We start from the raw sequence: 24,600 nt of genomic DNA, 5'->3' as shown, positions 1-24,600 counted from the left end.
TTTATTCACTTTGTATCCCCCCATAACCCCTTCCCTCCTCCCCTCCCGATCCCACCATGCCATCCCCTTCTTCACACATGCCCCTCCCCAACTCCACTGATAACGGAGGTCCTCCTCTCCTTCCTTCTGATCTTAGTCTATCAGATCTCATCAGGAGTGGCTGCATTGTCATCTGTGGCCTGGTAAGGCTGCTCCTCCCCTCAGGGGGAGGTGATCAAAGAGCAGGCCAATCAGATTATGTCAGAGGCAGTCCCTCTTCCCATTACTATGTAACCCACTTGGACACTGAACTGCCATGGGCTACATCTGTGCAGGGGTTCTAGGTTATCTCCATGCGTACTACTTGGTTGGAGTACAAGTCTCTGGGAAGACCCCTGTGTTCAAATTTCTGGTTCAGTTGCTCTCCTTGTGGAGTTCCTGTCCTCTCCAGATCCTACTATTTCCCACTTCTTACATAAGATTCCATGCACTCTGCCCAACAGTTGGCCATAAGTCTCAGCGTCTGCTTTGATAGTCTGCAGGGCAGAGCCTTTCAGAGGCCCTCTGTGGCAGGTTCCTAGGTTGTTTCCTGTTTTCTTCTTTTTCTGATGTCCTTCCTCTTTGCCTTTCGGGATGGGGACTGAGCATTTTAGTCAGGGTCCTCTCCCTTGATTAGTTTTTTAGATGTACAGATTTTAGCAGGTTTATCCTATATTACATGTCTGTATGAGTGAGTATATACTGTGTGTGTCTTTCTGCTTCTGGGACAGCTCACTCAGGATGATCCTTTCCAGGTCCTACCATTTACCTGGAAGTTTCATGATTTCTTTATTTTTCATTGGAGAGTAATACTTCATTGTGTAGAATGAAGTATTACCACAATTTCTGCATCCATTCTTCAGTTGAGGGACATCTGGGCTGTTTCCAGCTCCTGGCTATCATAAATAAAGCTGCTACAAACATGGTTGAGCAAATGTCCTTATTGTGTACTTAAGCCTCTTTTGGATATATGCCTAGGAGTAGTATGGCTGGATCTTGAGGAAGCACTATTCCTAGAAAAATATGGAACACTTCACGAATTTGCGTGTCATCCTTGCGCAGGGGCCATGCTAAGCTTCTCTGTATTGTTCCAATTTTAGTATATGTGCTGCTGAAGCGAGCACGACTTTATTTTTTTAAGATTTATTTATTATTTATATGGCATTCTGCCTGCACACCAGATCTCATTATAGATGGTTATGAGCCACTATGTGGTTGCTGGGAATTGAACTCAGGACCTCTGGAAGAACAGCCAGTGTTCTTAACCTCCGAGCCATCTCTTCAGCCCCCAGAATTTATATTTCATTGTGGTTTATTATCTCTGTACATTAGAGACAAACCTGAAGAAAAACTTCCAACAAACTGCCCAACCCAAAATATCCTTTCTGTTGTTGTTTTAATTATTAGTAGTGTTTTTATTTTATGTGTAGGGGTGTTTTATCTGTCTGTCTGTGTATCACTTGTAGGCCTGGTACTCTCAGAGGCCAGAACAGGGCATAGGGTCTCCAGGGACAAGAGGTAGAGATGGCTGTAAGCCACCATGTGGGTGCTGGGAACTGAACTTCCATTTGCTGAAAGAGTGTCCAGTATTCATATTTCCAGCCCCCATTGTTTGTCTATGAGACAGGATAGTCGAGGGTGGCTTTAAACTTTTTTTTTTTTTTAATGAGACTGGGTCTCATGCATCCCAGGCTTGTCTCAAATTTTTCATGTAGTTGAGAATGGCTTTTGACTCCAAATCCTCCTGCCTCTTCCTCTTGGAGTTCTAGGATTACAGTCATGTGTTACCACACTCAGACTTCTCATGATACAGATGTGGCCCACAGTGAGGCAACTGAGTGAGAATCAGTTGCTGGAGAGCCTATTTAAACAGAGACAGACAGGAAGAGAAAAAGGAGGAAGAAAGAGGAGGAAGAGTTTAAGCAGAAGGACCAGAGAGGGGAAGAGAAAAGGGTTGGGGAGGAGGAAGACTTAATCAGTAAAGGAAAGTGTTAAAAAGGAAAGGAAAATGGAGTCCAGCGTCGTTTAGAAAGTAAACTCCCAAATGTATTTTTTTTAATGACGTAGCTTCATTCTTGTGCATACATGCCACATTTTCTTTATCCATTTAGACTGGTTCCGTGTTACTAGAACCAGTGGCCAATAAATATGGATGTGCCAGTATCTCTGTGGTATGTGATGTGACCAGCTGCCTCAGGATCCTGCCGCCACAGCCACAGTTATTACCACCACCATGCCTTCCTTGCCATGACTGAGTACACCCTGGAACTATTAGCCAAAATAAAGCCCTCTTTAAGGCTCTTTATGCAGCTATTTTTGTCACAACTGTGAGAAAAGTAACAAATGCAGATCATTTTGTTAAAATGACAGGTCTATATCACTAAACATGAAATGTCCCAATTTCTTCCTTTCCCACGTATCTCCAGGGACCATGCTGATTCTGTTCCATCATTTAATTTCTAACATCAAATGCCGTTTTTAACATTCATACACAAAAGTGACTGAGGGGTTAGAGATATAGCTCATTTGGGAGAATGCTTGTCTAGCATGAATGGATTAAATCCCCAGGACCACATAAACCAGGTTTGGTGGTGCATGACTGTCATCCTAGCAACAGGAAGATGGAGGCAAGAAGGTCAAGATTTAAATGCCAGTCTTGGCAAAAGAGCAAATTGGAGGCAAGCCGTGACCTGTGATACTCAAGACTCTGACTTTCAAAAAAGGCGAAAGAAGAGAGTGAGGGAAAGGAGGAGGAAGAGTACAAGGAGTGACTGAAGGGGCTGGTGACGTAATTCAGTGATTGGAGGCTTAGCATGGTCCAGGCTCTGGGTTCCACAAAACGAAACAAACAAACAAAACTGACTGGAGGCAGCTGAGGAAAGCTGTGTGGGAGAGAGGCAGTCTGCCTCAGGGAAGGTAGCCCAGGGCCAGTCAGCCCTGAACACATACATACAAGTAAAATTACACTGACCAAACAGGTTATAGTTAGGAATGTGTTTAAGTGCTTGTGTGTGTGTGTGTGTGTGTGTGTGTGTGTGTGTGTGTGTGTGTGCCTGTGTGTGTGTAAAACTTAAGAGAAAAAATGTGATGAATTCAAAGGAGAGTGGAGAGGGGTATTCGGGAGGGTTTGAGAAGAGAAAAGGGGAGGAAGAAATGTTGCAGTTATTATCTCAAAAATTATTTTAAAAAATATAAAATAGTCTTTTCTGCAAAAAGGGAGAGCTGGAAAGGTCTGTGTTGGAATGTTAATAGTATTGACATTGACAGCGAGAAATAAAAGTGTACTGGGGCTGTTAAGATGGCTCTGCAGGTGAAGGCACTTGTTAACTAAGACCGATGAGCTGAGTTCAATCCTTGGAACCCACATGGAAGAAGGAGAGAATCAGACGTTCGAAAAATTTTCTCTGACCTCCACACTGAGGCAATGGTGGCCTCACTCCCCCACTTTACCCAACCCCTAACAAAAATGGGGAAAAAAAGTAGGGTTTTTTTTTGTTTTTGTTTTTTTTTTTTTTTTTTTTTTAAAGCTGCATTGCACCCTGCTTTGTTATCTTAATGTATTTTCTATAATTTGATTAGGAACTAAAGTAATAGTTGCTATCCTTTTCCCACCTCCTTTCCCGGCATCTGTGGAAGTTTCTCCATCTGCAGCTGGACGGCTTCCAGAATGGGCTCCTTAACTTCCATGGCATCATTTTCAGTTTGCTTTCCCATGCAATTAATGAGGCTGTGGAATTTCTCTCTCTCTTCCTAATTTCATTTTTCCTCTCCTGTTCTTTTTTGCTCAGCCACATTGGGATTATCATCTACAGAGGTATGTGACAATAAGATGGATGGGATTTTCATCATTGTTGCTGTCGAAATAGAAATTAATGTGTCAGTGTAGCATTGTTTGGGGGAAGAATGTTGAGGGTGAACCCAGGGTTTTGTGCATGCTAAGCAGGCGATTTGCATTGAGCTACCTACACCTGAAGCCTGAGGGTTTTTTGAAATGTGTATTATTTTATTTGTGTGTGGGGTTGTGGGGGGTGTCGATGAGTGTAGAGGTGTGCACACCTGTGTACATGCATTTGAAGGCCAGATGAAGATTGGATGTCCTCCTCTATTGTTCTAGAGCACATTACCTTGAGCCAGGCTCTCTCACTATACTGGAAACTTGCTTTTTTTGGCTAGGTGGGCTGGCCATGAGCTACCTAAATCACCTCTCTCTCTCCCCCTAAACTGGGGCTACAAGCACATGCAGCCCCATGCAGCTTTCTGCCTGGGGTCAGGAGTTTTGAACTCAAGTGCTCATATTTGCACAGCATGTGCTCTTACCCACGGAGCCATCTCTCCAACGTCCTTTCAAATGTGTTTTTTTTATAAAGTTTTACACTGAGCTTAGGCCTATCATTCCTACACCCAGTAAACTGAGGCAAGCCTGGCTGAACTGTGAGTTCCAGGCCAGCCTGGGCTACAAACTGAGACCCTGACTCAAGAAAGAGAAAGAAAGAAAGAAAGAAAGAAAGAAAGAAAGAAAGAAAGAAAGAAAGAGAGAAAGAGAAAGGAAGGAAGGAAGGAAGGAAGGAAGGAAGGAAGGAAGAAAGAAAGAAAGAAAGAAAGAAAGAAAGAAAGAAAGAAAAGATAAAAAGAGAGAAGGAAAGGAAGGTGGGGGAGAAGCCAGGGTCATCGCTTAGTTCGTCACAGTGCTCATCTAGCACTGCATATGCTAGATGTGGAGGTGCATGCCTATGATTCCAGGACTCTAGAGGTCGAGGCAGGGGTGTCATTTCAAGGTCTTCTTTGACTACATAGAGAGTTTAAGGCTGGCCTGGGACACAAGAGACTGTGTGGCAAAACAAGAAAATGAGAAAAACAAAACCAAAAAAAATCTAAAAAGCACCCCACCCAGGCCTATTTTAGGCACCCTTTCCCATGCTAAGCGAGTGATTTAACACTTAGCTGCACCCCTAGTAAGATCGGTGGGATTTCTTCGTTCTTGGGGTAGGATTTTTGTATGTAGCCCAGACACCACACCCAGTTACATTGGTATGTTTTACTGTCCTTATTGCTTTTTGTTCTCATTGTTGCTTTTTTTTTTGAGGGAAGTTCTCGGGTAGCCCAGGCTGGAACTTGATAGGTAGCTGATGATAACTTTGAATTCTTGATCCTCCCATCCCTATCTCTCCAGTGCTGAAATGACAGTCATGTACTACCACAGGTAGTTTTAAAATTGCCTTAAATAGGCCTGCCTAGTGAGCAGGAGAGTCCAACCTTTTACTGGAACTCTATCCCCAAGAAGGTGAACATTACCCTTGTGTACCTAGGTAGCCCTGAGAGATAATCAGCTGGCCGCCTCGAGTGATAGACATTTACTCATTTAGAATCAAAGATAAGAAAGGCCTGGTGGAACAAGTCTTTAATCCCGGGTTCTGGGGTGTAGAGACGGGAGGATTGGAAGGGTCAAGGTCATCCTTGCCTATACAAAGAGTTGGAGGTCAGCCAGCCTGTGCCAAATAAGACCCACCCTTGAAACAAACCAAAAGAGGATAGAAAGATGGCTCATTTGGTAAACCCACAAAATTCATAAAAACATGCTGGGCATGGTGGCAGGAGTTTATAATTCCCAGTGCTGGGGAGGAGGTGGACACAGAAGAATCTCTACTGCATGCTGGCCAACTAGTCTAGCTTAATTAGTGAGCTCCAAGCTAATAAGAGACCCTGCCTCAAAGGAAGATGGAATTCCGGAAGATGACACACAAAGTTGTCCTCTAGCCTCCACACATATAGAAGTATACAAGTACATGTGCACCTGAATGTAGTTTGCATACGTACACACACACACACACACACACACACACACACACACGCGCGCGCGCACACACACATTTTTTTTTAAAGTAATATAGAGCTGGGGTGTACCTTAGTTGGTAGACTGTTTGGTTAGCATTCATGAAGATCTTGATTTGATCCTAAGCACCATATAAGCCAGGAAAGCTGGTACCCACCTATAAGCTCAGCACCCAGAGGTGGAGACAGGAGGATCAGGAGTTCAAGGTCATTTTCTGCTACATAGTGAGTTTAGAGTAGGCCTGGGATGAGAGAGAGAGAGAGAGAGAGAGAGAGAGAGAGAGAGAGAGAGAGGGAGAGAGAGAGAGAGAGGGAAAGAAAGAGACCCTGTCTAAAAATAGTAGCAGCAGCAACAACCTAAGTAAAAACGGAACATGGAATCAAAGATGAGCGGTCACTGTGTATTGAGAGCCAGCAGCCACACACTGTCATGAGCTGGTCTGACCTTTGCAAACCAGCTTCTTCATTTGACTGTGACTTTTGTGACTTGTCCCCCTCTGGCCGCCTGCAGGATGAGGGCGAGGAGCCCTGGTACCAGAAAGCATGCAAGTGTGATTGCCAGGGAGGAGCCAATGCTCTGTGGTCTGCTGGAACCGCCTCCTTAGACTGTATTCCAGGTGAGTGGCTCAACACCCAGCATTCCTCCTTCCAACTCCCGATCCTTCTGCCACAAGCGCTTGTGAGCTTTGCAGCTTACACTGGCCACTGCTTCAACCTACCATTCAGCACCAGCTGCCAGGCTCTCTCCTTCCCCGGCTTGTCTGAGATGGCCAGGCCAGACCCAACTGTCAGTGCAATCTGGACACAGCTTGGAGTGGGGGCAGTCCCTTCCTCGTAGGTATCAGAGGAGGGGGTAGTTCTCTATCTTGGGATTCATGAGTAGTATGTAGTATATACCTGGAGCCAGGCTGCCTCCAAATCAGCTATGAGGCTAGGGAGGGCAAGTAACTAGTAAGACAAGTCGCTTCAGTTCTAGAAACCAAATTTTTCAAAAGGAATATAGAGATGGGGTGTAGCTTAGTTGGTACACTGCTTGCTTAGCATTCATGAAGATCTTGATTTGCTCCTCGGCACCATATAAACTGGGCAAGCTGGTACCCACCTATAAGCCCAGCACCCAGAGGTGGAGACAGGAGGATCAGGAATTCAAGGTCATTCTCTGCTGCATAGTGAGTTTAGACTCGGCCTGGGATACATGAGAGAGAGAGAGAGAAGATCATTTCATGGATTATCAGAGTTAAGCTAAAATGGCAAGGCTCTACAGTTTCTCATGTCTGGGTGACCCCTCCTCCCACAACCATAAAATTGTTTTTGTTGCTACTTCATAACTGCAATTCTGTTAGTTGTGAATCATCATGTAAATATTTTTGGAGACAGAAGTTTGCCAAAGGGGTCACAACCCACAAGTTGAGAACCGCTGGCATTTTGGTGACCCTGCACGATGGGGCTGTTAGGAGGGAGAAAGAGGACAAGGCGTCATTGTGGAGCTTCTGATAGACATGAGTTCTTTTGCTTTGTTGCCTCCTGGAGTTCACACCGAAGAATTAGAGCAGCCTTGCAGAGGCATGCCCTGTCCCTACAAATATTTGCAGGGTTTATTAATCCTTTCCACGGCCCAGGGCCAATTGTGCATGAAAGCCATGCCTCTCCTGGTTATGAGAGTGCCCTCCAATCTCATGTCTCAACAGAAACCCAGAGTCTTCTTCTTAGGGGCACTGAGAAGTCGGCGTGGGGAGTTGGGGAACAGGAAGGATGTTCAGTGAAGTGGGGTTTCCTCAGGGATGTCATCCCATTATACTCGGTGGCAAGGACTCCCGAAGCTGTTAAATAGTGGTGCAATCTGACCACTCTTCAAGGACCATCTCTAGTAATGCATGTAGAATGCTGGTCAGTGACTTTAACCACATACCCGTGGCATGCTACGCCCTGATAGGAAGACAGGAACAAAGGCATGGGCCCCAACATAGTGAGATTTACCATTTAGTGGAAATGGACATGTTTTTCTGCTATGAATGGAGAGATCAGCCTCTTCCTGAAGGAAGACCTCTAATCCTAACTGCAGCAAGCAGTGTCCATTCTTTGTATCCTAGAAGGGGAAGAATCCCACCAGGGCATAGGTAAAGGGTGCAAGTGGGTCACAGTTTCTTTTAGCAAGCAAAAAGGATTTCAGCAGTTAAAGAAACCAAGCAGGAAGCGAGTCCGCCTTCCAGAAGGTCCTGCAACGGCAAAGGGCTGTTTCTATTGTCTAGACTTCTAAGCCTTGGTCTACCTTTTTCCGGCCATTGCCCAGCCTTGGGGGTAATCTGAGGTAGTCCTTTTCCTGGAATATAGATGGAAGCTTTATTAGAAGTAGTCCTAATCCACAATTCAATCTTTTAGCATTAGATGCCAGAATACATATAAAGGTATAACCACCCATAATGTGAGGAAGCTGACTAGCGGGAAAGGGCTTTGTTGGAAGCCAGCTGGAGCATGTCAAAACTAGCTTTGTTGGTTTCCTCAGAGCCCTACCTCTCCTCTTATCTTGGTCAGCTTGGCTACCACATACTCTTACTTTCTCATCATTGTGTTTGACCTCCCCATTTTAAGCCTAACATTTGTTTTCAATGAAACCTTTCCAGCAGGGACATGAGATTATACAGGAATTTCACTCCAAAGAAGCTTGTTGAGAAGTGGACAAAGGGCTTTGGATACAGCTCTGTTGGCAGAGTGCCTGCCTAGCACATACCAAGCCCTGAGTTCCGTCTCTGGGCTCATGATCCCAGCACTCCAGAGGCAGGAGCAGGAGGATTATTCTTTCAAGGCCACGCTCAGCCCTTCATAGGGAGTTTGAATTACAGAGGACACTATGTCAAAGGTAAAGGAATAGGGCCAGTGGCCAAGGTGCCTGATGACCAGACTCACACAGTGGAAGGAGAGGGCGAGTACTTAAGGTTGTTGTCCTCCAACCTCCATATATGTACTTGTCTCCACATGTGCACCCCCCCTTCAACCACCTCCCCCAAATAAACACATGTATTAGAAACACAGAAGGAAAGAAAAGAGAAGAAATTGGACAGAGGGTGTTTATGGGGATTGGCTTCATAAAGACAATCAACTGAGAGGCTGAGAAGATGTTAGAGTTGGAGTTGCTTTGTTACCCTGTGGATCTGTCATGAGCTTGAGGTGCTAGCAATAAACTATACCTTAGCAAAAAAAAGCGATTTCCTTATAGTGTTTATTGTTTTCTAGCAACACAGACATTTTCAGGCAGGATGGCAAAAACCACATCAGCGTGAAATGGTTGGTTCATTGTGTTAGCTAGCTGTTCTGTGAACGAAAGATTCAAGGCAGCAGGAGTAGTCTCAGACTTCCAGGAGTCATTTGTCGCTCACTGTTTCAGTTTCTCGTGAAATGCCAAGAACACCACTTCATCTGTCTCGATCTTGATATTGAGTGCTTCCATCAGGGCTTGCCTGAGGAGCGAAGGTCCTAGAAAGCACAGAAGTATGGGTGGTGTCACTCAGAGCTGCCAAGAAAGCCCATGGGGTTACTTAGGATAAAGTCTATGGGTTCCACCCACAGAGCACAAGGCCAGGGGCCTTCTTTAGCTTCAGTTAAAACGATTCCAAATATCAACTCTGCTGAGCTAAGATTGGCCTGGCCTCCTGAGGATGAGGTATAGCAAGGTGGGGGCATGCAAAAGCTTAAGAAATCTAGGGGTTCAGGTAGAAAGCTCAGCAGTAAAGCACCTGCCTCACAAGTGTGAAGCCCCAGGTTCAATACTCAGCACTACAAAAACAAAACAAAACAAAACAAAAAAAAACCCAAAGATAATCGAATGGTTCCTTAATACTTTACTTTCATTCCAGATTGATAATCTATGTTATCTGTACTTGTATAATCTTTTATAAATATTATTCTTTTATTATTTTACATTCATTATTGTTATATATTTTCAATTCTAACACACACACACACACAGTAAAATTTACAGCTCTCAGAAATTTCTTATGAGAAATGTTCTTGAGCTGTCCTGTCTTCCCTTTTTTAGGCAGAATCTCATTGAACTCCAGATTGTCCTGAGAACTTGGATTGTAAGCATTTTCCACCAGACTTAGTTTTCTTTGGGTTTCTTTAGGTTAACATTGTTTGCTTTAGGTTAACATTGTACCTAGAGCCTCACACATGCTAGTTCAAGTGCTCAGTTAGTGAGCTACACGCAGCAGGACTTTGTACATGTTAGAGAAACACTCTAACACTGAGCAACACCCTTTCCTTTTACTTTAGCCCTGAGTATTCTTTATAAACAAGCCTGGGCTTCATGCGTACAGACCCTTAAAATATAGACCGAATAAAGCAAGCTAACACGTTGTAAAGTACCTTAGCAACACATTTCACATGCATCCTTATCCATCAAGTTATCATGGGTCACTTGAGCCATAAAAGACGTGAGTTTTTCCTTTAAGAGTGAAATGACTTTAGAAAAAGTCTGATGGGGCTGGTGAGTTGAGATGGGTCAGTGGGTAAGAATGCTTTCTTGAGAACCAGGGTTTCCATTCCCAGCATCCACATTAAACACTAGGCTTCACAAGGTGTGGAGGCACACATTTTTAATACAAGCACTCGTGAGGTAAAAGCAGGCAGGTTTATGAGCTTGAGGCCAGCCTGGTGTATATATAGCAAGTTCCAGGATAGCCAGCACTACAAAATGAAACCTGATCAAAACAAAACAAAACACAGCCCCCAAACGAAAACAAAAACTAGGCATTACTATATCTGTAACCTCAGCACTGGTGAATGGAGGCAGTCATATTTTCGGCACCTGGTGGCTAGTCACCCTAGCCAAAACACTGCACTTCAGCTCAGTAAGAGATCCTGTCTTAAAGGAATAAGGCAGAGAGTAATAGGGGAATTCACCTAACGTCCTCTTCCCGGGCCTCCCACATGGGCATATGCACATTCATGTACTTGTGGCACACGTGCATCCGACACACATGCATACACACACACACACACACACACACACACACACACACACACACAGTCAAAAACACATACCAGTGTAGTAACTGTTTATAATGAAATCCCTGGGCAGGAACTTGGGAAGGTAATGTTCTTTGTGGGGTGACCAGGATCTGCCCGTTGAAGCGCGCAATAACTGCCAGGGGTTGAGGTCTGGGCCCCACCGAAGGTAGACAGCTGCTTATGGTGGAAGCCCTTCCTAGGCTACACTTCCTTAGAATCCCCACATGGTTTCCTGAGCATGCCAGAGGGCTAACTCCTCCTTGGTCCTATTCCTCAGTGGAATCATGTCTCAAGTGAGCTCAGGCCTCCAGCAGGTCCCTTCTGCATTAGCTGTGGCCATCACTTAGCCCTCTGGTATTGTATAGACCCAAGATCATTCAACTTCCTAATCGTGGCAGATGCTGCCAGGAGAGTAGGTGGAGGGGACGACAGACAAGCACAGGCGGTGCTGGATTCCTCCTATGGTAAGTCCAAAGAAAAGCCATGCAAAGCCAAGAAACAATCAACTAGTATTAGCTAGGCAGTGTACTCTTCAAAGTCCATAACTGCTAAACAGGATTTCACTTTGTCTTTTTGCAAATGTCTTAAGGCAATATGACTAGGATGCCCATTCACAGGAGAGAAAACAGAAGCAGAGGGCGTTAAGAAGTAAGTTTGCTGGCACTGGGCAGACCTTTTTATTTAATGAATTTATTTTGTTTTATGTGCATTGGTATTTGCTTGTATGTGTATCTATGTCAGGGTATCAGATCCCTGGAAATGGAGTTATAGACAGTTGTGGACTGTCATGTAGGTGCTGAGATCCAAACCTGGGTCCCCTGGAAGAGCAGTCAGTGCTCTTAACCATTGTTGAGCCATCTCTCCAGCCCCTGGAAAGGCCTCTTTATTCTTTTTTTTTTCTTAATTTTTTAATTTATTGCAATTTATTCACTTTGTATCCCAGCTGTAGCCCCCTCCCAATCCTACCCTCCCTCCCTCTTTTCATCCTATGTCCCTCCCAGAGTCCATTGATAGGGGAGATCCTCCTCCCCTTCCCTCTGATCCTAGTCTATGAGGTCTCATCAGGACTGGCTGCATTGTTTTCCTCTGTGGCCTGGTAAGGGTACTCCCCACTCAGGGGGAGGTGATCAAAGAGCAGGCCAATCCGTTCATGTCAGAGACAGTCCCTGTTCCCATTACTAGAGAACCCACTTGTAGACTGAGCTATGACAGTGGGCTACATCGGTGCAGGGGTTCTAGGTCATCTCCACGAATGGCCTCTTTATTCTTAAGTACTCATTATAATCACCTGTGGCACTGGGGCCCTACTCCAGTCCAGTCTCAGCAGAGAATCTCTGGGAATGTGTCAGAGCACTGGTATGCCTGAAGCTCCCTGGGTGCCTAGATGGTGCAGATCAGATGGAGCCCTCCTGGTCTGGAGTCTTTATTTTGTGGCCTGAAGTTGTCAAGGCCTGAAACCCAGAGCTCTAGCCATGTTGGATTTATAAAGGGCACCAAAGGTTCTTGGGGTCATCCAGGTGGTATTATTCAGGGGATAGCAAGACAAGTCTTGGACAGTAGGAGCTGGGCTTAGGATCCCACAGGTAAGGTAAAGCCTACTTATTTGCTGTGGAAAGTGAGAGCAGCCTGGGCAAATATGTCTTTATAGTTTCTTCCTTTCCTTCCTTCCTTCCTTCCTTCCTTCCTTCCTTCCTTCCTTCCTTCCTTCCTTCCTTCCTTCTTTCCTTTTTCTTTCCTTTCCTTTCTGAGACAGGGTCTCAGGTATTCCATGCTGGCCTTCAAGTAGCTATGTAGCCAAGGATGTCTCTGAATGGCTCTGTCCTCCTGCTTCCCACTTCCTGTCCAGGTTCTGAGGATGGAACCCAGGACTAGGTAAGCCCTCTATCAACGGAGCTATAGCCCCAGGCCTCCAAAACATGTCCTCGGATCACAAGTGAACTCTCCTCTCCTCACCCGCTGGACATGTCTTCCCGGGTTTCCAGCCTGCCCCTAGCCACTGGAGGTCTGTAGCCTACTCCTAGCTGTTACACGTGAGATGTGGGAAGCAAAGCAAGAACGTCAAGGAAAGTGAACTGGAAAGAGCAGACTGCCACAAGAGGTGACTAGAAGATGGCAACAAGATTTTCCTGCTTTTCTGCCTCCTCCCTATAGCCCACGGCCCTGAAGAAAAAAGGTGAAAAAGCAAAGGAATATGGTCATTAGATGTTCAAAGTGGAAATGACTTAGAGATATCCATTTGGGATTTGACAGAATAAGGCTGGAAATGTAACTCATTTGGTAAAGGGCTTGGCACATTTGCCTTCATGGTAAACAAAGGAAAAAAAACCTTCCAAATGAAAGAACCTGGGCCAGCTAGGGTGGTGGGTGTGCACCTGTAATCTCAGAATTTGGGGAATGAGGGCAGGAAGATGAAGTCTAGGTTTAACTACATAGCAAGTGTTCATAGTTTGAAGCCAGCTTGGGCTACATAATATCTTGTCCCCCAAGCCCAAACCAAACAGGTTAAAACCTTGTTTCCTGTTGTGGAGAACTTATCCCTCTTTCTGGTAGCTTGACCCTATCTTGCAGGCTGGAGGGGAGTTGGGGGCTGGGTGTTTGCATCTCTCAATTTACTAGCCCACAAAATGTCTTCCCTGGCAGGCGAAAGCTTTTAAAGTGCACTTTGAAAATATGCTTGTTAAAAATACTTCGCTCCGGGAGTGGAATCCTAGACACGGCGTTCTTAATAAGCTCCCCTAATGATTCAGCCACACCAGGTGTGATTGAGTGGCTCACAAAAGCACCGCTGCTCTCCTGAAAACGGGAATGAGTTTAATGGACTCCAAGGCCTTGAAGTGCAGATAGAGGTAGAAAGGAAGCTGCGGCATCATGGCCTGAAGGCTGCGGCTATCTTGTCTATGGCACCTCAGGGCAGGGCAGAGCCATTTCTGAAGGTGGTGTGTGTGTGTGTGTGTGTGTGTGTGTGTGTGTGTGTGTGTGTGTTGAAGATGGAATCTTGTGCATGCTATGAAAATACGCTGTTCAACAGCCTCAGCCTGTTTTACTGAATTTGGGACCCTCATCCTCAGAGAACACTCAAACATTTCCTGTTAGTTACAGGTGCAGCTAATGATGCCACAACCAACAGCTCTTTCACTTGAATTCAGATTTACCCAGAGATAACATGATTTCATTTGCCTTATTTGGAATCTATCATTCTCAAATAGGAAACGAGGTGAATTCTTATCTTTTCTAATAGAATTTCAGTTAGGAACTGGGTTAGGATTCAGATAAGAGAGTGGCTCATTGGATTACCTTGCACTGCCGTACAGTGAAAGGACTAGGGTTAGAGAGTTACCTAAAGGTAGCAGGGCTAGGTGACCTATGGGTGCACCAGCTACCATGACTTCCTTCTGTCCGGGCAACAGGAACAAAGAAGGGACAAAAAAAAAAAAAAAAAAAGAGAGAACCTGACAGACCCACCTCTTAGATCTTCCGGGTCAGAAATTACGTCCCGTAGTCACTCCTAATTTTGAGAAACTCTGGAAATAATTTTAAAATGTGTGTGTGTGTGTGTGTTTTAAACAAGTAATATTGCTGCCTTCATGAACTTTTTTTTCTTTTTCAAAACAGAAAGGAGTATGCCAGGTTGTCCATTGGCAGGGTCGCCCAATGCTGGTTTTGTGGGAGGGCTTAGCTCTGAAGGGAAGGAAGCAGCAGGTCAACTAGCCTGTAAGGCTCACTTGGGCTGCCCCTGTTCAGTCATCCTTTATTTTTCTTCAGTGAGAAAATGATAATTTTCAAGTAAGAAGTCAGTCTCAGTACATAATTGCCTTTTTTTTTTTTTTCCTGCTCGCCGTTGTTTTCTTCCTATAATTGGCATCATCGGCTGCTCGAGAACAATTAGAGACCCTAATGTTCTTTGGCAGCACAGTTCAACCTGTGATAATGAGAGAACTAAAGCCGGACGCCTGGCATTTCAATATGCTCTTTCACTGCGGTTCTCTTGGCATTTAGGTCTCTAAGTTGAGGAGGGAGGTGATGCATTTACTGCCCCCCCCACCTCAATGAGGTTGCTGTAGAACCGGCTCCCCCACCCCACCCTGCTTTCATGAATGTTGAGTGAAGTGTCTCTATGGCAATCCCTTTACTTCAGTTCACCTTCATCCCGTGTGAACACTTAACTCTCTGTAACCAGCACAATGCCGAGAAATGAAATGTCCTCCACCTGCCAAGTGCCAATGCTTCTGCTTTGTTCTTTCAGCCATTTCCTGGGATTGGAGTTCATTTCTTTCTGTGAATTTTGGCCTATCTCCATCCATTCTCAGGGCAGCCCAGAGTTGCTGGGACTTTACAGGATACATATGCCATCACTCTGGCTAGAGGTCTGGGTGTTTGAGTGTGTGCTGTTTTTCCTTCTCAGAATGCCCGTATCACAAGCCCCTGGGTTTCGAGTCAGGGGAGGTCACGCCAGATCAGATCACTTGCTCCAACCCGGAGCAGTATGTGGGTTGGTATTCCTCCTGGACAGCAAACAAAGCCCGGCTCAACAGTCAAGGCTTCGGGTAAGTAGGGCAGGCAGCCCAAGGAAGAGCCGTTCATTCTCATTTTTCTTAAGAGGTGCTTTGAAAAATTAGGTCTGCCTCATAAACGGATGGCACAGAAAGCACTTCTTCAACAAACTTGGACTGAGTGCCTTGTTGTGCCAAGGTCTGCAAGCACAATGGTGGCAGGCTGGGCGAGTTCCTTGGCAGCGTCGGGGACACATAGTGAAGAGGGGGAGAGGGATTGGAAGCCCATCCCTTGCACACCTGGTTATTTAGCTCAGGGGATGAACATGGTTGGAGAGATGGGGAAGGAAAAAAAAAAAAGACCTCATCATTTTAACATGCCAGAAAGTCTTCCTAAGGAAAAGACCTGAGAATTGGGCTATGTCTGAACGCCCAGCATTGGGAGGATACCTCTTGGCGCTAGTCTCCTCAAAACTCAGTACCTGTTGGCTTTTTGCAGACCTTTAGAGAGGATGGCTACTGGTAATTTGCTGTGTTCCTGGCAGGTGCGCTTGGCTTTCCAAGTATCAGGACAGCAGCCAGTGGCTGCAGATCGATTTGAAGGAGATCAAGGTGATTTCGGGGATCCTCACCCAAGGCCGCTGTGACATAGACGAGTGGATGACCAAGTACAGCGTGCAGTATCGGACCGATGAGCACCTGAACTGGATTTACTATAAGGATCAGACTGGGAACAATCGGGTAAGTAGGGCTCATTCCAAGTCATTCATCTTCAGTTCGCACCTCCTGAGACGTGCTCTCCCCCCCTCCCCCGGCGCTCTTGCTGTTTAGGTCTTTGTCGGGGCACGGCCCCCTCGACATGTTAGGTCATCTGTGTTCCTTTTCCACTGTCTGATCTGTTCTCTTTCCCAGACGGAGCCTGGGGAGACTGGCAGCTTGGAAATGAATGCTGCACTTTTGTGTAAAACAAAAACAAAAACAAAAACAAAAACAAACAAAAAAACAAGAGGCATTTTTCTAGTTGTCAGTATCAGCATATAGCCTCTTGCGAACACTATCCTGGTAATTTTGACCGTTCCAAACTTACTGGGTCATTTACTGTGGGGCTTCACGGGCCTGTCTCACCCATTTGTATAGTTATGGTCTCTTACTAGTGACTGAGAGTGACAGCTGCAAACCTTTTGGAAGCCCCACAAGTGAGCCACTTGGAGGCTAGAGAAATGGCTCAGTGGTTAAGAACGCATACTGCTCTTGGAGAGAAACAGAGTCCAGTTCCCAGCACCCAGGCCATAACATGCTATAACCCCAGTTCCAGGGTATCACGTGCTTCTGGCTTCCAAGGACTTCTGCATGCCCGTGCATATAACCACATACAGACACAAATGATAATAAAAAAAATTACTAAAAACAAATTTGAAAATGTTAGTAATCTGTAATAGTAAGATAAACTAGTATTAGTAGCTGAAATGGCTATTTAAGAGATGGTACCAATCCAGACACACTTAATCTATTAATCCTTGAGAATGGACTTCTAGTTCTTCACTGTGAACTAACACATTAAGTTCCTGGATTTCTTTGCAATTAATAAAAAAATGAATTGAAAACTCAGTGGCTGTTTGAAAATGCCAGCCCATTTTTCCCCCCAATAGCAAGGAGGGAAAATTCTTCAGGCCATTTCCTATCTCTCTCCTTCCCCTCAGTGTGGAGCACAGGCTGGTCCTCATCCTTTGCCTCACTGTTCTGAATGCTGGGGTTACAGGCACACGCCACCATTTCCAGTCCTCCTCAGACTGTTTCTGACATTTAATCAGGTTGAGGAGACATGCGTGGCTAAATAATCAGAGTGGTAACAATTTGCACAGTATGACATTCACGGGTTGACGCTATGAGGAGTTTGACACAATGGGAGAAAACATCTTGATGCTTTTTTTTTCTTTTCTTTTCTTTTTTTTTTTTTTTTTTTTTTTTTTGAGACAGGGTTTCATATATCCCAGGCTGGTCTCCTATTTGCTATGTGGCTGAAGATAACCTTGAACTTCTGATTCTCCTGCCTCTAGCCATCTCCTGAGTGCTAGGACTGTAGGTGTGTGCTATCATCAGTTTGTGTGGTGCTGGGAATCAGAACCCAGAATTTTCTGCTTGTTAGTCACACACACTGCCAGTTGGGCCACTTCTCTGACATCTTCTAATTTCATTTTCTGCACTTACTAGTTGTAGTCTCCAAAAGACATTAGAATTCCTTTTTAAGCCTTGCGCTTGTGTGAAGGACTTGATGGAGCTCTGAAGGAGGCACTTCACTCCATTCATCAGGTCTCAGGTCAGATTCCATCAACCTCCTCTTCACCTCCTTCTGACTTGAATGCCTTCAAGGGAATGCTTAAAGAGAGGGCAGCTCAGACTTTGTTGCTAGGAAGAAAGGCAAGATCACTGTAAACAAGGACGGCTGGTTTTGTGGACAGATAAAGCTAAGTGCAGCTGTTAAATATTTTTAGGAGAAAGTTACAGGAGGAAATGAAACACTCTTATGTCATGGAGCAGAACACCATGACCCTGGAAAGAGTGCGAAGAATGATTTGTTCGGAAACACTGTCACGGTTTTGCAACATCTTACGCTGCTTCTTGAAAAACATTAAACTCGCCTTTTATCTCTTTATGTCAACACCACCTTCTCCTTGCCAGAATTTCCCTTCTAATTTTTATCTGTTTGTAAAAACTATTTTTTTTTCCCAAGCCTAAAAGGCACTTGCCACTTGTATCAAAGTAGAAACACACATTCAAGCTTTGGATTCCAACTTCAGAGCCAGGCATATATAAGGTTTGACTTGAGCGAACCTTAGATATCACTTGTGTGGCATGGACCCTCTCAAAACTTTTTGTCAAAGCACAAAGGATAAAATGGCACCACACACACACAGACACACACACACACACACAGAGAGAGAGAGACAGAGAGACAGAGAGACAGAGAGAGAGACAGAGAGAGACAAAGGTGAGAAACTAAATTTCCATCTACTTTCACTTACTATAAATTTAACTGTGTACACATGGCTACTGGCTGCCATTCTGAATGGTGCAATGTCCCCATGTATACTCAGACATCACCAGATGATGTGGCTGTTTGCAATAATCCAGTCAGATTTTATGAGGGTACTGTATGTTTTTTGTAGTTAACCGACTGTCTAAGATTCTCCATTGTTCAAAACTGAGGCTGGGGCCAGTGAGGTAGCTGAGCAGGTAAAGGTACTTGCCACCAAGCATGGAAAGCCTGAGTTCATGGCCCAGAACCCACATGGTAGGAGAGATTGACGTGTTTCCTGAAAGTTGTTTTTTGACCTCTACACATACAGGCGTGTGTGTGCACATACACACGTGGGCATGTGTGCACACACACTATATATATTTACACACACACACACACACATATATATATATATATATATATATATATATATATATATATATATATACTGAAGTTAGCTCTAAAGAGGAGCCATTGTTCCTTTTCCTTCCTCTGTTGTGATAATGACCAGACTTCCTTCCCTCTGTTTAGGTCTTCTACGGAAACTCAGACCGGAGTTCTACAGTCCAGAACTTACTGCGGCCCCCCATCATTTCCCGCTTCATCCGGCTGATTCCTCTGGGCTGGCATGTACGAATTGCCATCCGGATGGAACTGCTTGAGTGTGCTAGCAAGTGTGTCTGATGCCTATTTCAGCTCAGCCCTGCCACTTCAGGGAGAGCTTGGAGGAGGGGGCATCCCGACATACCACTGTGATGAACAGGGCTGTTTCGGATGAGCACTTTAAATCTGGATAGAGAATACGAGAATACTTCCTTAAAAAAATAGTTTCCCATTTCAGTGAGAGAAAAAGAAAAAAAAAAAAGCTTTCTCTCAACTCAAGGCCAAGAAAAATGAGAACAAAGAAAATATCCTTCGAACCAATTTTCTTACATAAACCTAAATAGCAGGGGTAATTGCTTGTTCTCGCTCCCTCTCTTTTTCTTTTTGTCTCAGTGACACTGTCAAAGGTGCAGACCCAGGTGAACACAAAGCAGCTACGATAATTTGATTTTTTTTTTCTTTTGGCTCTCACCACATTCAGAAGAGCAGCATACTATTTTGCAAAGCCTCACACAAACGCTGAAGGTTTGCCCTGACAGCTTTCATGAAAACCTGCCTAGAGAGGACTGGAGGCAAAAATGCGGAATGGGAATCAAATGGAGGGGAGTCTGCAGCCTGGCTGTAAACAGCAACCAACCAACTAGCCAACTAGTCAAAGCTTTCCCCTCCTGGAAGTGGTTTTGCCCTGAAGGGGTCTGGACGTTTAGCTATAGGATTGAGGGATTTAGTGTCCGCTGGAACTCCTTCTGCAGAAACTCCATCCTACAGTCCATTCAGCACACAGGCTGTGCATCTGTGGTTCCCAGATGAGTGCAAGGGCAGGCTGCACGTGCGTGTGGTAAGGTTTCCCTTCCATAAAGGAAGCCCAGATGATTAGAATGGGTCACACCTTCTTTATCTACGGTTACACTTTTCCAGAAATTGAACACACTTTGAAAACAGCTGAGACAAGACATAGCTTGGGCTGCTGGGAGGAAAGCATGGTTTGTGTGTGGGAAGGGGTCAGGGCTCCTGTCATAGAGGACTATGAGGGGAACGGCTCAGTCAGTAAAGTGCAGCCCAAGTAAAAGGACTTGAGTTGATATTTCTAGAACCCATATAAAAAGCTAGACATGGACAGGTTATAGTGAAGCACACCTTCAATCTCAGTATTCGCAAGTCAGAGGACGCAGATCTCTTGAGTTCAAGGCCAGTCTGGTCTATGTAGCAGTTCCAAGCCAGCTAAGGCTGTCTCAACCCCTACCTGCCCCTCCTGGTTAACATGCCCTGACCCCTACCCTGAACTCTCAACTCTCCAGCCCGGGGTCGAGGGAGGCTGGGATGCTCTTCTCTATATAATCCAACCATTTTGGTTACCTGCTCTCTTTGTACTTTTGGCTGCTATATCTCCTCTCTCCCTTTCCCTCCATCTTCTCCTCACATAGCTCAGCTAAGTCTGGTCATGTTCCCTCTGAACTCTCCCAGATGTCTCTGCCTCTGACTATGCTCTAATGTCTATAATAAATGTTCTCCTCCACCATACCTAGGGAGCAGTCATCTTTCCTCTTTCTTTTCTTTTCTAAGAAAAAGTCAAACATACGAGCAGGAACAAAAGAACCTATACCTTCTTTCTGAGAGGCGTCTCACCGCCAACTTCTGCCTTGCCCACCCAAACATGCTTGCTCAGACATGACTTCTGAAACCTCTTTGGGGGTAGGAATGGGCTTGGCTCATCATTCCCTGGCTGGAGTCGCTCATTCAATACCGAGCTTTGGAGCCCAAGAGCATGACTATATTGGTCTTTTTCTCATTTGCCATCTGTAGCTCAGGCTGGGTTTGAGGCCCTTCTCTGGGAGAGGCTGTTAACTGGGGTGAAGTTACAAGAGGCATATGGGGAGAAACTGAGAAGCCAGAGAATGAGGACCCTCCAAAGGTGATTTCCTGGCCTTACACATATGGTGTATCCTTGGCTAGAAGTTCTTTTCTCTGAGATACTTTACATTTTCAGATATTAAGGAGGATTATATGGACTCACACTAAATGGACATTGGATGGCTGGTCTTGGTACCTTACATCTTTAATCCTAGCACTTGGGAGGCACAGACAGGTGGATCTCTGTTAGTTCAAGGCCAGGCATGCAGAACAAGCTCCAGGCCAGCCAAGGCTACAACATAGGGAGACTGGCCAGAAAACAATTAATCAATCAATCAAAAAATCAAAATGACCTTGATGTCACATTCTTCTCAAAGAATAGAACAATTTTTCAAAAGCTTCAAACTTCTTACCTAGTGTTCTAGAGTTCCCCAGGTATCTGTATGTGTGTTTGCGTGAGTGATTGCATAACAATATTCCTGGTATTACAATATATCTACAAATCCACTGGATAAAATTACTGAAAGCAGACCAATATTTGGAAAACTGAGTTAAGTTTTCTCACCACACAGAGTAATTGTAACAGAACTTAAGAGTATTGATCAGGGGAAAAAAATAACAAAACAAGTAAAATAACAGAACAGTTCCTATCATAGGTTTGTTTTTATAATAGTTTTATTAACTTCACATAAAAGTCATTATTCATTTGAGGTGTATAATTCAATGACAGTACATTCAGAGTTATGCAATTATTACAAGTAACTTTGTACTATTATCATTCCAAAGAGAATCCTCTACCCATCAGCTATCATCCACCCCAGCCCTAGGTTATTTGAAATCCATTTGCTATTTGTATGTAGATATTTTTCCTGTCCTGGGCATTTTCCCACATAAATGTAATCCTATGATATACAGTTTATGACTGGTTTCTTGTACTTATCACCCTGTTTTTGAAGTCCATGTTTTGGAGAAGTACTTCTTCCTTTTCTGGTTATTATCATTCTGTACAAGGTATTTCATTATTATTTATCCATCCACTTGGGTGGTTTCCACTTTGGAGCTATTATGAAGAATGCTGCTTACATGAACAGTTAGGTGTTAAGTTTTTGCATGGGATGTTTTATCTTGAGCACATACACATCTAGAATTGTTTGATCACTTGGTTTATCCTTATTAAGAACTACTTTCCCAGGTGGCTATATCATTTTCTGTTCCCACCAGCAAGGTATGAAGGTTCCAATCCCTCCACATCTTCAGCGATGCTTCTTATCTTTAATTCGATCCTTCTTAGTATGAGTGAAGTAACATTCTATGATGATTTTAATTTGTATCCCCCTGACAACCCATGCTGTGGAGCATCTTTTCAAGTGACCATTTACATAGTTTTGGAGAAGCATTATTCAAACCCTTCGCCCATTTTAAAATTTCAAGTCACTGGTTCATTAGAGTTCTTCATGTATTCTACCTACAATTCTCTTATGCAAACATTTCTTCCATCGTGCTTTGTTGTTGTTGCCTTGGTCCAGTTTTGAGACATGAACTCACTGTATAGCCCTGGCTGGCTTGAAACTCACTATGGAGCTCAGGTTGGCCTGGAACTTGCAGAGACCGTTCTGCCTCAAGTTCTGGGACTATAGCTATGTGTCACCACACTCAGCTTTCATTCCTTTTTTTTTTTTAATCTCTTGGTGAAGTCCTTTGAAGCGCAACAAATTCCAAATTTTAATCAAGTCCAAATTCCCTGTTTCTTCTTTTGGTGTAGTATCTGAGAAACTGCTGTTAAATCCAAGGTCAAGAAGATTTACTGTTGTGTTTTCTTCTCAACATTTTGAGATGCATTTAAAAAAAGTTTTAAAGTTTTACCTCTTATTTCGTGAATGGTTATAAAGCAAAAGTCTAATTACATTCTTTGCATTTCAATATGCAGCTCTCTTGGTACCTTCTGTTGAAATTCTTTTCCATATTGAATGGTCTTTGTACTCTTGGCAAAATCACCTAGCCCAGAATATGAGGATTTAAATTCAGGCTTCATAATTCTATTACCTCATAGTCTTTATTACTGTAGCACTGTAGGGAATTGCGAAATTAGGACATGCAAGTCTTCCAATTCTGGTCTTTTTCAAGATTGTACTGGCTATTCTAGGTTGCTTAAATTTCTAAATAACTATATGTATAAAGAAGCCAGCCAGGGCTTTCACAGTGGAAAATGCTTATAGTTTCAGAATTTAATAAACAATGAGGCAGTAAGATCTACAATACATTTATCTGTAGGTAATTTGCTTTAATAGCACACAATTATTTACTTCATTAAATTTGTGGCAAGATATATAGAAAAAAAACTAGCATTAAAGGAAACCTGAAGCCTAACAGAATCTTGCTTTTAAAAAGTATGTTTGCAATATTATTTCTTTTAGGAGGTGAATAATTCAATAAAAATTATATAATGGAGCAAATTCACTCCTATCTTATCATATTTTGTTTATTTTATGTATTTTATTTTGTTAATTTTTAATACTAGGCTTTGGTTTATAAATTGAGATTTTTGGTTTTTTATGGTTTTGAGGACTCATACATGCTTGGCAAATTCACTACCATTGAGTACCCTCTGCAGCTTGCAGATCAAAACATAACAAAACATTGTGGTAAAATACAATATTTTGCAAAGTTTTAATTAACATGAAACATTAAATAATGCTATTAAGAAAAAAATTTGGGGACTCCAAGATGGTGGCGACCAGTGCGCACCATATCTGAGGGTCAACGGATCCTAAACTCTGAAACTGTTGAGTGGATGGGCAGGCAAAGCCAGAACATATACTTTGAGGCTTCCGGGGTTAGAGAGGACAATCCATAAGCTGGGACAGATTGGATCCAGGCCCCATGGATGTCTCTGAGAGTGGTGAACTATTAACCTCTGCACTTACAGCTGCACCTTCCCTTGCTCCAGCAGCAGCCACTGCATCAGCAGCGGGAGGTGCAGGGTCTCCTTACTCTAATGGCCACATAGGGGACCCAAATCTGAGAATAGAAAACTGTGGGCACTCTGTGCTATCCACACACCTGCAAGTGAGTTTACTGGCCCTCTGAGCTTTCCACATGCCTGTGAGTGAGTGTTTCTGCCAGAGAGTGCTTACAGAGCCCCAGATCTGGGACCCTCTACACTAGGAGCCAGACAATCTGATCCCTCCTATCCCCCAACCCCTGCTGTGGGCAACAAAGAAATCCCTAGGACAGCCTTCTGAACTTTGAAGCCCCTGTTCTGTGTGTCTACCAGCAGAGTCCAGCCAAACAATTCCTAGAGGCAAGATGGTGCAGCCCTAGACAGGTCTGAGCACTTGGAGCACAATACCTAGACAGGCCTGTGGCCTACTGAGCCATTCAGGGCTCCTGCACCCAGGCACTGCAGCCTGCAAACCCTTGCTGCCCCTGCACCACAGCCTGCTCTTAATCTCCTCCCTTACACTCCCTCCTTCCAGGCAGGCACACTCCCCCACAAACACCTGCACTTAGGAACTTCCTCCCTGAGCTGCATCTGAAACACCAACACCCACTCTCAAACCAGTGGACTTCTCTCATCTTCCTGAAGAATACTCCAGACTCCAGAGACATATGGACCCAGTCTGCAGTACAGGCTCCAGGAACAAACAGTAAAGGCTACTCACCATCACATAGCTAGAGGCCAGCTTAAGAACATATCTAACAGAAATCAGAACATTAGTGCTTCACCAGCATCCCCAAAAATCAATGGATATTTTAATTTATCAGAAACACAGGACAATGATT

General features: G+C 44.2%; 1 protein-coding gene and 1 non-coding gene across 2 annotated transcripts; one reads left to right on the top strand and one right to left on the bottom strand.

Annotated features, from left to right (window-relative positions):
• Positions 1-1,035: 1,035 nt before the first annotated feature.
• On the bottom strand, positions 1,036-1,142 carry LOC132650294 (U6 spliceosomal RNA). Its single transcript, XR_009588661.1, has one exon. It is a non-coding gene; the product is annotated as a U6 spliceosomal RNA (small nuclear RNA).
• A 5,122-nt stretch (positions 1,143-6,264) lies between these two features.
• Positions 6,265-23,260, top strand: Rs1 (retinoschisin 1). Its single transcript, XM_021627252.2, has 4 exons — positions 6,265-6,464; positions 15,257-15,398; positions 15,890-16,085; positions 18,895-23,260. Exons 1-4 carry the CDS (start codon positions 6,278-6,280, stop codon positions 19,045-19,047), a joined length of 678 nt encoding a protein of 225 aa, XP_021482927.2. The 5' UTR covers positions 6,265-6,277; the 3' UTR covers positions 19,048-23,260.
• The last annotated feature ends 1,340 nt before the right edge of the window (positions 23,261-24,600 follow it).

Source organism: Meriones unguiculatus, chromosome X (genome assembly GCF_030254825.1).
Source record: "Meriones unguiculatus strain TT.TT164.6M chromosome X, Bangor_MerUng_6.1, whole genome shotgun sequence".
NCBI lineage: Eukaryota > Metazoa > Chordata > Mammalia > Rodentia > Muridae > Meriones > Meriones unguiculatus.
The sequence above is the reverse complement of the archived record's forward strand: the minus strand, read 5'-3'. Positions and strand labels throughout refer to the sequence as shown.